This window comes from Melanerpes formicivorus, unplaced genomic scaffold (assembly GCF_026170545.1).
Source record: "Melanerpes formicivorus ecotype bairdi unplaced genomic scaffold, bMelFor1.0.p_v2 SCAF_3, whole genome shotgun sequence".
NCBI lineage: Eukaryota > Metazoa > Chordata > Aves > Piciformes > Picidae > Melanerpes > Melanerpes formicivorus.
The window spans coordinates 18,342,163-18,359,762 of NW_027142355.1; the positions used below are offsets into that span (position 1 = coordinate 18,342,163).

At 40.1% G+C, this 17,600-nt stretch overlaps 1 protein-coding gene across 2 annotated transcripts in view; it reads right to left on the reverse strand.

Moving 5' to 3' along the window:
• SEMA3D (semaphorin 3D) overlaps window positions 1-9,338 on the reverse strand; it is a 148,649-nt gene extending 139,311 nt beyond the window's left edge. The window contains exon 1 of one of the 2 annotated variants that reach the window (XM_068167895.1): window positions 9,324-9,338. In XM_068167895.1, coding sequence (XP_068023996.1) covers window positions 9,324-9,325 — 2 coding nt within the window. In that variant the 5' untranslated portion in view covers window positions 9,326-9,338. Of the gene's footprint in view, window positions 1-8,792; window positions 8,998-9,323 lie in introns of those variants that run through there. The other variant, XM_068167904.1, reaches the window with a different exon arrangement.
• Window positions 9,339-17,600: the final 8,262 nt, after the last annotated feature.

Sequence of the window (17,600 nt, forward strand, 5' to 3'; positions counted from 1 at the left end):
AACCTGCTTCAAAACATGTCCCTCACAGCACCTGGGTCATTGGGTGCACACACAAAAAAGTAATTCCAAGCTGCAAAGTGCCTGTGGTATCCAAAGTCAGAAACTGCTCTGCCCACCATATCTGCAAAGTGGAACATATCCCTTATGATGAAAGGCTGAGGGAGATGGGTCTCTTTAGCTTGGAAAAGAGGAGACTGAGGGTTGACCTTACTTATGTATATAAAGATGTGAGCGGTAAATGTTAGGACAGAGCCAGGCTCTTTTCTGTGGTGTCCAATGACAGAACAAGGGGCAACGGGTACAAGATGGAGTGTAGGAGGGAAATACAAGGGAAAACCTTTTCACTGTGAGGGTGGCAGAACACTGGAAGAGGCTGCCCAGAGAGATTGTGGAGTCTCCTTCTCTGGAGATGTTCAAAACCGGACTGGAGGTGTTTGTGAACTACTCTAGGTGATCTTGCCCTGCAGGGTAGAGGGGTTAGACTAGATGACCTTTCATGGTCACTTCCTGTTCCTAATCTTCTGTGATTCTGTGAAAGCCAGGATGGGCTTCAAGCGTGCCCCATAATCTGAACAGAAGATGCAACACCTTTTATCCAGCAGCCCCAAGGTTAATGCACTCCTTCAGAAACAGGTAGGGTTGTACTCCTAATGATTAATTCTATAGCCCATTTCAGTGTATCAAATAGGAAATACCAACATTGCTACCAAGAATTCAACTGGATCAGGTCTAGTAAGAGAAATCTTATCCCTGAAGCATGTCACACACTCTAACCACACCAAACCACAATCCCTTTCTGTTGGGCTTTTGACAACTTGCAACAAATGGAACCATGGTGACTGAGAAAGTCATGCTCCCAAGAACCAGCAAGGCAACCACCCAGACACATGCTTGAAAAATTGCACTTGCAGGTCACCAAAGACAGAAGCAGGCACTTGAAGCACTAAAACATGTGCTAGAGATTTTTATAAATGTATTATAATATTTATTTTATTTTAGATTTTGACACAAGGAAAAGACTTACTGCCTACAAAGATATCTGTCTGCTTGGAGAGCTCATGGCTGAGGAATGAATTTAGGTGCTTAAATCTGCAGCCCATAGCCTGAGCTCCATACTGCTCCTCTTAACATTCTGCAAGTTATTTTACACAACATCTTCTCATGACTTGCAGCTTTTGAGTATCCAACCATAATCACCCAGTCAGTGTGCAAGAAGAAATGGTGCTTGTTTAGTACTTCATAATATCATAATATCAGTCAGGGTTGGAAGGGACCACACGGATCATCTAGTTCCAACCCCCCTGCCATGGGCAGGGACACCCCACACTAGATCAGGCTGGACAGAGCCTCATCCAGCCTGCTCTTAAACACCCCCAGGGACGGGGCCTCAACGACCTCCCTGGACAACCCATTCCAGGGCTTCACCACTCTCATGGTGAAGAACCTCCTCCTCACATCCAGCCTGAATCTCCCCACCTCCAGCTTCATTCCATTCCCCCTAGTCCTATCACTACCTGAGATCCTGAGAAGTCCCTCCCCAGCCTTCCTGTAGGCCCCTTTCGGATACTGGAAGGCGACAATTAGGTCACCTTGGAGCCTTCTCTTCTCCAGACTGAACAGCCCCAACTCCCTCAGTCTGTCCTCGTAGGAGAGGTGCTCCAGCCCTCTGATCATCCTCATGACCCTTCTTTAGACACCTTCCAACACGTCCATATCCCTCTTGTAATAGGGGCTCCAGAACTGGACGCAGTACTCCAGGTGGGGTCTCTTCAGTCTGTAGCTTCTCTTTAGAACTATTCTCCTCAAATGCTTCCAGTGTATATTGCAAATCTAAATCTCTGCTTTCCTCGTACAGCTCATTTCTTCTAAAGACAGAGGACTACCCTTAGATATTGCAAATCACTCCACTAATTTCAGTTACACATCTCTAATTTACACCAACTAAAGACAAAGCTTGTTATATATTTATTTTTTCTGCAACGTAACAACTGCTGTCTGGTACATGCATTCCCATGGACACAGTCCACTTCCCTGGCACAGCATTTTTGTCTACTAGCTGAAGCAGAATTTTGCCTCTCAGCTTCAAGTTACATCACATTGATGGGGTATGTACAGTGGCTTGTGCTAATTAAAACCTACCTATCTGTGGATGGATTTCCTGCTATTAAAATGATCATTATGAAAACTCTCACCCATGTTCCCATTCAGGAAGTAACATAAAACTCTGAAACAAAGACATGCAAGTGTGAAGACCCATTTACAAAAAAACCTTCTTATATAAAAATTAGTATTGCATTTCATCTGTATACAGTGGATAGAGGTAATAAAGCTTTCTGCTTTTAATATCTCACCCTTTATGCTTGGATTTATGTTCTTTTCAGTTAACCTTTTTCTACAAATTAATGTCTTACATTATTTTTCCCTTAGCCAAATGGAATGTACTGTCTCCACTATTAGTGTGCTAAGATATGTGAAGGTCAGGTGAAAATTGATATGTTTGCTCCTTAGATGGGGGAAAACAAAACCAAAAAAATATAGTTTTAATCCTTCTTGCCAAATTTTTGTTTCTGCATGTCATTTTTATCAGGTTGTTTTGTTTTGGTTTGGTTTTATTTCTTTTGAAGACAACAGTTCTGCTCCAGTTGAAATAGAGGCTTAGTCTCCATCTCAGGGTAATTATTACATGGTTCAATGGATACAAGAATTCCAGATACTTTTTGCTTCTAGAAAATCCTCTAAATTCCTTATAATATAGCTTCCCAGAATAAAGTGGATTATTTGGAGCTACATTGTTCAGAAATTAATCTGATAAACTAAGGAGGTCACAGGAACCAAAAGCCAGGTTAATTCAATGTAATTAATTCATTGAACCATTAGGCCAAATTTGCTATTTATCTTTCACAATAGAAGACATCATAATGTCATTACAAATTCAACTTTGTCCTGATGCTTGTATCATTCAACAACAGGCTGAGACCTCTGTTTATGCTATGAAATAATTTTGGGGTTGTTATTTATCATCTTGAAGAGTCTACGTCTTAATCTTACGCGCCCTACGCTGTGGTTGAAAGTAGGTTTTGGGTTTTTGTTTAACTGGATAAGTCACTGGTGTCAAAGACAAGAAGACCTTCATTTTTGATTGGAACTTCCTGATACTACTGCAGTGTAGCTAGTAAATTATTCAGAAATTCTCTGAATGAGAAAAGACCCACTGCTTTTAACTAATGACTGTACAAAGAGAAGTGACAAATCTCGACTACCCATATCCATTCTTTCTACTGGAAAAAAAAACCAAAAAAAAAAAAAGAGGTATTTTAAGAAATATAAAAGACAGAAATTTGTTCTTATATGTTCTTAATTTTCTGTTAAGCAATGATGGACTTTCAGAGACGTAACATGGTATCAGCCTGTTAGTAGGATGTACTGAAGTAGTTTTAAATATTTACTTATGACTTTAATAAGAGTTTTCAGGCATCTACTTAAAAAATATAATGAAATTAAGCAACTTATTAATATTTTATATGCAGGTGGCATATGTCTTTTAGAAGGCAGAGAATAGATATAGGACAGTCACGTTTTGCAAAGGTACAGATTATGATGTAAGTCTGAAAAACAGTGCTGACAAACTTACAGTCAGGGCTGATTCTTTCTTTAAATCTTGGAGAAAAAATAATTGTATTTTCACAGTCTCTACTCCTTGTATTTTCTTCCTTTTATTTCCCACTCTCAAAGTGTAGCTGTTTAGCTCTTTTTATACTGAAGGATGTTGTGAATAATTTTCCTTCATTACACTGTTCTAAAGCCTTTTAGTATAAGCTCTCCTAAAACCTCACATATGCACATTATAGAATTACAGGCAATAGGTTCCATATGAAACATTCACTGCATTTCTTATTATTATTTTTTAGCAGAGATTCAAACATTTAGTATGAGAGCAATAGTTACTGTTTTAATTCTTCATTGTGGAAGGGAAAAAAATCAACTTTTTGCTTTTGGTTGAGGAAGAATTTTTTACATACTCCCTCTCTGCAGACTCTTCATTGCAAAACTAAGAAAGGATTTTAGATGGACAAAAAGAAACCACAATTATATGGAGTGTGTCACTGATAAATTCCAGGGGAATGTAACAAGCTAGGTAGTCACATACCATCAGATCTAGCTGTTCAAAACATTAAAATTCTAGCCAAGATTAAGATGGAATATTTGTCCACATCAGCCCTCAGGATTGCATTTAACTTTTAAAAGACTTGATCTGACTCCAGATTTAGACTTTAGGAAAGTACTTCTTTCAAAAGAGCATTTTACACAGCAGTCTATCTTTAAACATGTGCTTAAGTCCCTTGAAGTCCCTAAGTACATCTAGACTAAGAACAGGCATGAGTCTTTCATTCCATGACAGCCTTAGTTTTGTGTAATTTTCAGTTAATCCTAGCCTTTTTGTTTCCAGTGCATTTTGTCCTGAGTTATGCTGACACAAGATGAGTGTCTCCAAGACTTTTGGAAGGGGACATTACTGGAAAAGCAGCAACTTCTCTCCTCCCCATTCCCTCACAAAGAAATAAATAAGAAAACAACTACAATGAAACCTCTGCATATCATTGGAGTATGCTCGGATGTTACAGGGCTTTTTAGCCTTTCTTCTTCTGCATTACATCTGCTTTCTGCAAGTCTTCTTATTCACTGGACAAATACATTGCAAATGGTCTAATTATGGATAGGTTTTCTGCTTTTAAACTGACCACAGTAAAAGGAAAAAAAAACCTCACATAACTCTTTTTTTTCTGTTTACAATACCACAGGAAGAAAAATGTGCAAAGATGTACAAAAAGGATCTGCTGAATAATACATACAGTGTAAAATTCACACAGTTCTGAAGGTCCTCCTGAGTTACAGGTCTTCATGTCTATATAAGCTCTAAAGCATGAATTTGTCTTTAGCTACATATGTCTTGAACCCCTTAGGATACATCCTCCAAATTAAGGTTAAAATGAATGCTTCTAATACACTGTGCTTAGTCTGACCAGTGAAATTGACTATTAGGTAAACTGTTAGGTACTAGCAGAACTCTGAACCTTAATCACATTTTCCAGTTATATTTCAGGGAAGTGCAATGATTTATTTAAGGACAGGATAATGTTCTAAGCTTGAATGCCACACCCATCATTCTGATAGTCAAATTGAGTCAATGATTCAACCCAGATGGGAATCCAGGTTCTTCTTGGCTTGCCGTTATCTCTTCTGCCCATTAGGATATGTGACCTCTATGAATTATTTTGGAGTTCCTGTTAAAAGAAAATAATTCCACATGATGTTAAATGCTGCCTCCCAGCTGTAATACAGACTGGAATTTTGGACCACAGCACTGTTCCCTGACTCATCCTGGATCCCCTCCATGTGACGTTAGCTCCATCTAAACTGAGGAGGGTGGAATAGAAAGGCTGCTTTTTTTCTTTGCTTGTCTTTTTTTTCTTTTTATCACCCACTGTCAGATAACACGTGGATGTTCACACAGCATGTCTGTAGGATGTGAAAAATAACAATACCAGAGAGGGGCCTTTCTGAATACACAAGAACAGAAAGAAGATAAAAGGACTCAAGATTTATACCAAAATAATTAAAGCACTGACTCACTGGCATTGCTAAGTTTAAAAAATACATAAAACTCAGACAGAAATGTTGAAGAGGGAGATTGTGTTGAGAAGTACACCAGAAGTGCAGCATTATAAAAAAAGATTAAAAGAGCGTGCCTATGGAGCAAAACTTTGCTTTGCACATATTTCAAATACAGGCACCGCGCTTCACATTTCATGGGCATGGCTTTACTATGAGCTTCTCTGTTGCTTGTTTGTACTTGGCGAAAATCCTGAAGGCAAAGAAAACAAACAAATCACATGTTCATTGTGTCTATTTTGTTTATGACACTCAGCAAGCACCTTAACCATTTTCCATGGGTTAAAAAGACAATGGGCCAAATATAGCTCTGGCTACCCCACAGGCTGCCTTGCCAGGAGACAGCAGTGGGAAAGCCTGCCTAACCAGCATTGAAGGATTCCCTCATGCAGGAAACCTCAAAGACCATAGAGGTGGCTCAGTGGCCAATTCCAGCACTGGAGGTTTCAGCCAAAGAAATTCCGGCATGTGCTGGGAATCCAGATGATTCCCAGATAATTGGTCAGCCTTTCTGGAGCCACAGGTAACTGGTATGTCTACATTGCAATGGTGAACAGTGAAGAGATGCCTGGGATTAGTTCTTTTATGTTTAACAGCAAAAAAAGAAAAATGAGAGGAAAAGCAAAACAGGGATTCAAAAAGAATCCAGAAGTATATCATTACTTTGAGCACTCTAAGCTGATGCTCACAGAGTGATGTCAAATGATTATGACCTTCTACAAATTAAACTATGTAGAACATTTGTACCTTCACTTGTTCTGTGATGTAACAGGGGAAGAGATGCAGAGTATATCCTTTCTCCTAGGTCCAAAATAGGGACAGATTTTGTTACGAATGTTTCATTCTTTGCTTTGCTTTTTAATACCTTGGTCTTTACAGTATTGATGTGGTTCATTATTTAAATGCTGAGTAATAATGATGTAGTATCCTCAGACATTTTAAAAGGCTCTTTCCTAATTAACAATGTCTATTTCCATTCAATACTCTAGCTTAATTAAAACCCTTTAATTTCAAAATCCCAGTAGAATTCAAGAGTGCAGTACAATCTGAATAATGAACATCTACAGTGAAAACATCACCTCTCAGGAAAAACAAACAAACCAAAATGCAAACCCAAAAAAACACATACTTTGAGAAGTAGAGTGAGATCATCACTATAACAATATTTTGAAAGGTTGACTGATGGCACAACCTGCAGCTGGAAAGAAGCAGGCAAAGTCTTGGGAACAGGGTCCAAAAGAGTTATCACTTTTCTGTAGATCTGACAGCAGCCACTCAATAAGACAAAGAAGAAGGCAGGAATATAACTTGAAATTGTATTTTTTTCTGAGATTTAGTCACCTTACTCATCACTGTTGAAAGGCACTTCTCTCTTACTGGGATTATTGTTCTCAAAGCATCATACACCAGCTCTTCTAACTGCACTCATTTTCAGATTTTGAGATGCAGCAGAGGATAGTGGTGATACTGCTATTTCCATTTCTGGTTAAAGCACTCCATGAGCACAGCCCACATGCTGGGTGTGGGAGTCTTTGGCTCAAAACACATCTGCCTGGTTTGAAGCACATCTCCAGTGCTTCAGCACGGCACCCAAGAGGAAGTCTGCTCTGCTGTCCATACCCAGAGAATCCCCATTGTATTGATCCAGTGGTAAGAAGAGGGACAGTAAATTTAGTTCCTGGAGCTCAAGCTAGACTAGATGTCCAAGCCAAAATAAAGTTCAAATAGAAGTGAGAGCAAGCTGTTCTGCCTGATCAAGTCTTCAAAGTTTTGATCTATGAAGCACCTCAGAGCAGGACTTGTTTTGGAAACTTTAAGAAAAAAAGGTGTGACACCTGCAGAATTTAGGTACCTGTGTTTCACATTAAGGTTACAATTATGGATAAAAATATCCCAATTCCTTTTTAGAGAGCTTTTTTTAGACACCCATCTTTCTACCTCAGTCCTTACATAGCTTGCAGAAAATGAGGAGCAATGCTTGAGGTAAATAGATCAACTATACAACAACACTTTTCTGCATCAAGCACATAACAAACTAAACTAATGAAAAAGACTAAAATCACATGAACTATACTAGTATGGGTTTGGAAAAAAAAAAAAAAAAAAAAAAAAAAAAAAGTATATATATACTTCTTGCCCACATCTTTATGGCCTCTGTCAGAGCCACAGATGAGGTGTTTAGTCACTGCTTTCTCAGCAAAGTGATCTCTCGCCATGGCCAGACCTGCTGCCCCATTGATCTCTACTGTTCTTGGACAAATTTTCCCATTTCAAAGTAAAGTGAAGCAGAGGGAAAGATAGGTGGCTGCTGTGTGCTTCTTCAATACACAGCCACTAATTACCTAACGTCCTCAGGAATGTTTCCCTTCTAGAAGCAACAACTTTCATTTTGTAACATTCACTGCAAAACAAAGAGCTTTACCACCCTCTGTTATTGCACAAAGCAAAGTAGAGGTTGTCAGTGTGAAAAGACAAATAATCTCATGTCAGTGAGCACCCCAGGCCAACCAGGTGCTCTGCAATTCCTAGTGATGGACATGTTCAGAGTTGCGTTCTTGTTAATGCTAGACGACTGTGTGGAAAGGAAGGAATTGTGCCACTGCTCCAGACGCAACAGTTTTGCTGATGAACGTGGGCTCATGCCGCCCTTCCCATCGCCCTGAGACACCTCTGTAAAGCGGAAGCAAGCTCGGGGGTGCTAGACCTGAAGGACCGAAACACCTCTCCATTCGCCTGCACGACTCCCACCTCCCCAGCCTTTAGACCCTCCTTGTCAAAACCATCGCCTCCTCACTCCTAGGTCCCCAAACCCACCTCTGCTACGCTCCCGATGTAGAGCCCAGAGGTTTTCCCAAGCCCGAGCACCTCTGCACCTCTGTGACAGCCAGGCAGGTGGCCCGGGGACCGCTGCCAGGTGCCGGGCTCCGACATTCGCTCCGCCGCAGCCCCGGCTGCTGGTGAGGCAGAGGGGAGAGGAATGTTCGGGACAAGGAGAGAGGATCCCATGCACTTTTCCACACACACCACCCTCCCACAAACATTCCTTCCCGCGGCGGTAGGAAAGCTCCAGCGCGCAGTGGAGCGGAGCAAAGCTATGGGGGCCCCGAGGGGCTGCCTGGTACCTGCCGGGGAGCCTGAGAGGCGGCGCTGAGCGAGTAGAGGCTGGTGCGTGGCCGGTGCCGGTGGCCGGGGTTTTGGAGGCGTTGCGAGCGAGGCGGGCTCCTCCCCGGCGGCGGCAGCGGCGGAGGGTCTCGCTCCTTCTGCGCGGAGTGTCAGACTTTCCCCTGGCTTCCCTTCCTCCATCCCCGCCACCCCTTTCCACTCCCTCGCGCGCACAGGCACACCCCTCCAGCAAATGGGCTGCTTCGTGAGCGTGTGTCAGCTCAGATACACACCCACTGCTGCTGTTCCCGGCGTAGGTCACAGCCCCGGCCACCAAGACGCGTAAACTCTGTGCAAAGCAGCGAAGTGCACAGACAGACTGTGGAACGATCTGCTCACCCTGATGAGACCGGCCACCCAGGGAACCTGCGCTCATGTACTTTCCCCTGACCCACAAATCTCTCCTCTGCTAGATCACACACCTGTGAGTTCACACAGGGGCATCCCAACATAATATTGTGCCCACTCTGTACAGGTTCTGGTCCACTTACATTATTTCCGTGACAGGCTGCGGCTGAACTGCAGGTCACTGGCTGGTAAACTGGGAGGGAAAAAAAAAAAAATCAGCCAGTTCTTCACACTTAACTGATAAGAAGGGGGCAGCTGGGCCCTGGCCCAGGGCTAGGCGTTGGTGCACAGTTAAGAATAGCCCACATGCAAAATTGTAGCTGCCAGTGATACAACCCTTTTTGCATTTATTTGTTTTGACCATGGAATGTGCTACTTCAGTGGTTCTCCAGCTTTTGCATGCTGCAGACCACTTCCTAAAAGAGAATTTCTCTCTTGGACCAACCCACTCCCACACCAAACCCTTTTCTCTAATGTATTTCCTTCTGTGGCTGCCTGAGGAAAAGCCTTTCTGCCCGCAGGCTGAAAGACACTCAGCTCATGGCACAGATCACGTCAGACACTTCCAGACAGGACACACTGGCATACTTTTAAAAACTGCTTCCCTTAGTGAAGAGCTCAGATTGAAAGTCATTCAGCTGGAGACTTGGTTACAGAACAGACCGTGACTGTTGCTCATATGGAATAGCAACAGAACCAAAGAAGTCTAGAGATATATATATTGCAGTTTCCACCATGTTACTCACCTCAGTAGAACTTCATCTTCACCTACTATTCACAAAGAAGTCAGATGAGTGTTCTGGGTATGTAGGATAGGAACTAAATGTGTTGGGTGGGTTTTTTGGTTGGTTTTGTTTTTGTTTTGTTTGTTTGTTTTTTATTCCTTAGTTCACCAGAAGACAACTTTACACTATTTTTTCTTTTATTTTAATACACTTCTTTTTAAATGGTACCATAGTACCAAGCTCATGCCATTTTTATAAGCCCTGCACACACAGACACATGAGACTCTACTTGTCTACACATGTCTTAAATTCCCACAAAATAAATGGAGGAATTTGAAGACAGGTTGTTTCCTAGTTGCCATTGACTTCTGCTGCCTAAGGTCTTCAAAAGTGGAGTTTATTCCTGATTTCAAATATCATTCATTCCATTATGATCAGTAAAACTTTACAGCACTTTAATCCTTGGATGACATTGTTTAATAAAAATATCATTGTAATCATCGTGATGCAGATTAGAGACCAGTTTGTGTTTTAAATTCCTGTAGAATGATTCTCGCACTATACCTTATACCTAAATACTCAATGAACATCACAGTGTGCTGTTAACCACTTTCTGAAAGAAAAAGTGGAGCACGTTGATGGAAGTAAATTCCTCTTGACTTCTTACACATTCATTCGACCAACAGAATTGGGCTTTGAGGTACTCCAAAAACACGAATCTGGGTAAAAAAAGAAAACATGCTGAAAAGTACTTCTAGCCTCATGTACTAGACATGTTTCAGACTCCTATGAAAGTGAAATCAGTATGAATGTCTATTTTTTCTCATTTGTGAAACAAGACTGCTGTCTGAAATCTAAAAGAAATAGATTTGGAAAGGACAATGGCTTTATTTTAGTTGCTACATTTCTTCTTGAAAATCATGAGAACACATGGGTGGGGTTTTTTGCTTGTTTGTTTTGTTTAGTTGTTGTGTAGTTTTGGGTTTATTTGTTTTATGGAATAAATAGCAGACGATTCATCTTTCAAGAATTATACGAATGAATTTGTGAAATAATTAAGCTCTTAATTTGTTGAAGTGGAAGAAAGTAAGAAAAGAGATGCCCTCTTGTGGCTGTTTAATGAGAACTGAGAAAGAGTAACATTTCTGCGCAGACAGCACTGAATGAAAATGTCTTTTATATTTCTTGCTAGTGTGGCTGTAAAACAAAGGTACACAAGGCCATGTCGTGGATGTGGGACAAGGAGATATTCATCATCTACACAGTGTCATTATAAATGACCATTCAGAAAATCTCAGAGTAGATAAGCAGAGTTTTCCTGGGAGAGATTGGAAGGAGTGTTACCTTTCTCAATGTCTGCTTTAATGCTGCCTCTTTGAGTGACCTTTTTGGTCAGGATTTGCATGTCACATGATATTTGAAATTCCCCCCAAATTATAGAAATTTCTTCCAAATTGTCTGAAGTTGTAATAGGAAGAGAAGGATTTCTTTCAGTGTTCTGAAGATATGATGATGGTAGTGATGGTATTGATAATGACATCATTTTTCTTGCAGAAAGAAAACTGACTATGTGGTGGAAGAAATATTCATGGGCTCTCATAAACACAAATTTGAAAAGTCTTGTTTGTGGTTTCTTTTGTTGTTTTTGGGGTTTAAAAATTATTTTGTTTCATTTTGTTTGTTTGTTTTGTCTTTTTCAGTTAATTTGAGGCTCCCTTAAGATTGAATTCCACATCCAGTACCCTGGGACCCTAGGCAACTGTTCCGATTTCCCATGAAGCTGAGTGCCTCATAAAAGAGCACAAGCTGAACATCAGATATCTGCATTTTTCTTTTCTCATCAAGAAATCATACAAACATGAACAAAATAATTAAACAGATCATTAAGAAATAACTAAAATTAGGAAGGATGGTGAGCTGGTTTTGTTACTTTCTGTACCCTTCCTTTTTGGCTTGATCATAAGTCTGAACACTGTCCAGATACTGTAATGCCAAACTGGCATATTTCAGAGAAAACTATTTTAATCTGAGATAAATTATCAAAGCAGATAGATGGTCTTTTAGTAAAAGCTGTGCGATAGACATGAGACAGCACCATACTGCCACACTGTAGGCATTTACCTTTCTGCTGAGCACTATTATTCCTTCTGTAAGTAATGATAGAAATGCCTGTGCACTGTGCAATGTTCTTGCTTAAATCTCTTAGGAAAAGAGACTGTTTTCTAAATGTAAGCCCAAAATGAATCTAGCAATTGAAAAATTATATGTTTGATGTCTTTGAGATCCTTCATGTCTTTGAGATCCTTCATGAAAAGATCCTTTAACTCTAGAAATTTTCAAAGGAACCTCCCACTCTCTACTGACAAGACCAAGAAGCTGGGTGTTGACTTAGAAACCCAGCTGGCTTGAAGTCCCAGCCATCCGCCCCTGCCTCCACTCCCAGTAAAAGACACAAAAGTGTAAAACGTGGGGCAACTTCTGTACCAGGTATGTTACACCAAGCCTTTGAATCACAGAACTGATCTGTTTTCATCTTCTGCATAGAAGACTGGAGCAGTGAAGGAGCTGCTTGCATGTGCAGTGAAGCTACTCATCCACAAGTGGGGAACCCTTTGTAAGGATGAGGTGGGGAACAATCAGCTAGGGACAGAAACCACCCCATTCAGTCAAGTGACATATTGGTGATGTGCTTGTGCCTCCTTGGGTTTGACTGGATACTAAGCTCCTACAATTACTGTGCAGGCATATTTGCAGGCTATGTCCCACACTTGCAATCCAGTCAAATTCAGACTCAAACACTGTCCAAGAATTTGGGTCTGAAGACAACAGGTGTATTTCCACCGACAAGAATGGGACCTGCACTGATCAATCCTGGACTATATAGAGGAGATAATTTATATGTATATATATATATATATGTCTGTGTGTGTGTGTGTGTATGTATGTATGTATGTGTGTGTGTATGTATGTCAGAGTTACTAAAATTCAGTTACTACAAACTCAGAACTTAGTCATAAAGGATCTGATCCTGTATTACTGAAAGTGTTCAAATTCCACTGGAGTTCACAATGTCTAATTTTATTCAACATGCTGCAGAGTTAAATACAAATTAAGCAATATCTCATCTCAGGGACTATTTGTCACTGTTTAGTCCCTATCCTCTCAAGACTTCACTGTCTCATAAAGCACCTAAAATTTCCACTGACTTCAGTTCAAGCCTTGGTGCACAGTTCATGTGGAATATTGGCCCAAATATAATAACAAGGATAAAACCTTTGTCTACAGATCATGGCTGGGGTATGAACTCAGTCTGTATAAAATAAATAGTATGACAACAAAATAGGTTTTTTTGCATTGCCATATATGTCTTAGATAGTAAAGGAAAGGAACTATTGAGAGCCAACAATTGTATGCATTTTATGAGTCAGACAACAATTTTCAAGAAAAATTAACAGAAGCTAATTTTCTTGCTTTGTAAAAAATATACTTCTGTATTTCTAAGGATGAGAATTTCTGCCTCCTGTTTCTATTTCCAAAAACCAGTGGATGAACTAACTGATTTAAGGCATTATCCTGCAGTCACTGAATGGAAATTCCTCCTGCACTGATTTATTGGCTGCAGAACCAAAGAGGGAAGGATAAGAATAAAATCATGTTTGAGCTGTGTCCAAAGAACTCCAGTTCCTCTCAGCAGTGGCTGTAGCAATAATAATAATAAAAATAATTAAAAAAATCAATACCCCCCCATGTTAGTAAAACATGAGTGCTTTTACAAGAAATGGTTTCATATATTTTCTTATCTCAGAACACAGGATATCTAGTTCTGTTTATCCTTAGTATGAACAAATCTTTGTGAATGCCTGAAAGACACTTTTTTCTAGTGAAAGTATGTACTTGTGGTTAACAGAAGACAAACATCCAAGCAGTACTTCTATAGACAGAAATGTCCTTTCTGGCTCTGAAAGACAGCTTTGTCCAAAACACACCTTATTTATTATTTATTCTTGGCTATTTTTGCTTTCTACCCTACTTAAAGCAAACCTTAGCTCTAGGTGATCACTTTGCAAGCAAAATAGTGTTAAATGGAACCACATGATTTAATGATTTACATCATACATTATGTGGGCTTATGTTCACTGTCCTCAATAAATCACTATTTTGATTGTATTAAGAGATTGTCTTCCTTAAAGTATAAACATTAAGCTTGTTATATATTTGTCTGTGAGAATGGATTATTGTTAGTAGCTTATGAAAATATAGTACTGGCCAAGTAAGTAAAAATTTGTCTGGAAGATGGGAGCTGTCAGCTCTGTCAGAGGGCTGAAAACAATAACTTAGTATAGGACTCTTGTCCTCATGCTCCCTCTGTTCTGTGTTAGCATTTTTCTTTGAATTAATTCATGAAATATCTGTGCAAGAGGTTTGAAGGAAATGGACTTTGAGCTTGAAGATCACTCCATCATTTCTAATGCAGATGGCCATATACTCATGGAAGTTGTGGATTTTGGGAGCACTGGAAGGAAACATCAAAGGTTGAAGTCTGTGTTTCTCTGTACAAGGAACCTAGCCTAGCTGAAAGAGGTTAGTGAGACACCTAATGCACAATGAATGGAAGCCAAATTCCGAAAGTTTAGCAAAGTCCCTGCAGTACACATCAGCATATTTTGAGTATGTCAACAATGTACAGAGAGATATTTTGAATTGGAAGGGTGTTTTATGGGGAGATGTTGGGAAAACACCAGTACTATTTTCTTGTCTTCATTTCTGCTTCACAATTCAATGGTGCTTTTTACAGGAGTCCAATTTCCTCATGTGATCAGGTATAGATTGAACTGGTTTCTGTGGAAGTTGTAGCCCACTCACCCTATTACTGTGGTTCTGGTCCATGTGATGAAGTGAGTCTTTCTTGCATATCACTCCAAATTACATCATTCCTGCATCCCGGTTTGATTGTACTGTGAGCATCTCTACAGCCTTTAGTTTATGGCCTTTCTAGTCAAAGGGGATATCAGTTGTTACCACCATATGCTTTGCACTGATTGGTTCTCTCTACAAGTAGTTCAGTTAACTGGTGTACACACCTCCGACATCACTCATTAAAAATACATGCATTCAAATATTCAAATAAATGTATGTCCTAAAATCTAGGTTTCTAATCTTAGAGTCTCTTTATGCAGTCTATAGAGATTGATGCCAACCTCCATCTATGATGATGCATACCATCACTTCAAACGAAACTTAAAAATACTTCAGATATGGAACATGCTTCTTCCTTAATGCTTTCTGTATCTTTCCTTTAACTGCAGAGGGAGCCTACATGTCTGCTTCTAAATGTCTAACGTTAAGTGAGTGAAACCCACCCTGAAGTAGTACAGCTGAAGCCAACATAACTACATGCAAAGTGTTTTCAGGATCAAGTCCAGAGGTTATTGAGGACTCTGTTATGAAAGGTGCTATTCATCTTAGCGTTATAACATGGAAACAGAGTGACCACATGTTGGTATTTCTTGTGAACAAAATTACCTTCAGAGTCTGACAGAAAGATATTCAAACCAAACAAACAGATTTTTAATTAATTTTGTTTATTTCTCCTTTCATTATAAATGATTTATTCAGTTTTACACTAGATTTAATTCAGTTTACTCAGCAATATTTCTAGATGTGGCTATGCCTGGCTGCCATTCAGTCTTCAGGGGTATGACTTAAAAAAGTGAAGAAAACAAAAAACAACAAACTAATAAGTTTAGCATCATTGAAACCATGTGCATTGATATAAAATGCTTATATATTCAGAGTCTCTATCAGCTGAGAATGCTGTAACTTGAACTCACATGGGAAGAATTCCAGTGCATTCAAGAGTCAGCATTTGATATTGTTGTTTAAGGAGTTTTAAGCAAACTGCACACACAAAGTGAAGTGTGGTGTGTAGATCAGTTTGATTATCTAGTTTTCAACATTTTCTCTTTCAAACTTTCTCCTTTCAGTGAAGAGGGCTTTTGTCATTGATTGCAATGAAAGCAGAACCCAAAGTCCTAAGGAGAAAGCTGCAGCAAGTGATTACTTTTGGAAACAAACTTGCACACCAAGTCCATTTATACGTGGAAATCTTTTATATCTACCAAGTCAATGCATAGCTACAGGTGCCTGGAGTTCCCAAAGAAAAAAAGTAATAGAAAAGGGAAACAATACTTTAGATTAAAAGGAAGACTACAATTTTTATAAATCAGATACTTTCCAAAAGTTTTATTCTGCATAATTTTCTGTTTAATTTTTCCATTGTAAAATATTGATTAGATGGGCAGTAGAAAAATGGAAATTAAGCCTAACTAATACCACCTCTTACTGATGGCAATACATATATTTCCATAATAGTTGGATTAGGAACTGGTTAGACAATAGAGTCCAAAGATTGATGGTCAATGGCACCAAGTCCAGCTGGAGAGATGTAACTACTTGAGTCCCCCAGGCATCAGTGCTGGATCCAGTTCTGTTTAACATCTTCATCAATTACATTGGTGAGAGGATAGAGTGCATACTCAGCAAATTTCCTGACAATACCAAACTGGGAGGCTTGGCTGATACACCTGAAGGCTGTGAGGCCATTCAGTAAGTCTTGGACAGACTAGAGAGCTGGGCAGAGAGGAACCTAATGAGTTTCAACAAGGATAAGTGCAGAGTCTTGAATCTGGGAAGGAATAATAAACTGCACCAGTACAGGTTAGGAGGTGATCTGCTGGAGAGCAGCTCCGTGGAGAGGGACCTGGGAGTCCTGGTGGATAACAACTTATCCACAGGACAGCAATGTGCCCTTGTGGCCAAGAGGGCCAATGGTATTCTGGGGTGCATTAAGAGGAGTGTGTCCAGCAGGTCATGGGAGGTTCTCCTCCCCCTCTACTCTGCCCTGGTGAGACCTCATCTGTAATACTGCCTCCAGTTTTGGACTCCCCAATTCAAGAGGGTCAGGGATCTAATTGAGAGAGTCCAATGCAAAGCTACAAAGATGATTGAGGGACTGGAGCATGTGCTCTGTGAGGACTTTTTAGCTCTGTGGGGCTTTTTAGTCTGGAGAAGAAAAGACTGAGAGGGGATTTAATAAATGTTTATAAATATCTGAGGCCTGAGTGTCAAGAGGGAAGGGACAAGCTCTTCTCAGTTGCACCCTGTGATAGGACAAGGGGCAATGGATAGAAACTACAGCATAGGAGGTTCCACCTCCACATGAGGAGGAACTTCTTCACTGTGAGGGTCACAGAGCACCAGAGCAGGCTCCCCAGAGAGATTGTGTTGTCTATTTCTCTGGAGACTTTCAAGACTTATTTGGATGCCTTCATGTGCAACCTGTGCTAGATTCTATGGTCCTGCTCTGTCAGTGGGGTTGGACCCGATGATCTCCAGAGGTCCCTTCCAACACCTAACATCCTGTGATCCTGTGATTGCAGTCTAATCTACTTAACAGTTACATGTTAGTGTCAGTCAGATAAGAAGAGTTAGTTTATATAGAGGAAGACTTTAAGGCCAAAACTACAATTTAATCACTTATCTCTGACCCACTCAGGAATTTCAGTGGATGATTTCTGAGCTCAACCTTTAACCTTGGGCTGAGCTAGAACAGATACACAAGAAAAAAAATCCAATCCTAGTATAAGTAACTGGAAGGAAGAGAAATAACTAAAGAAATTATTCCAATGGCTAATA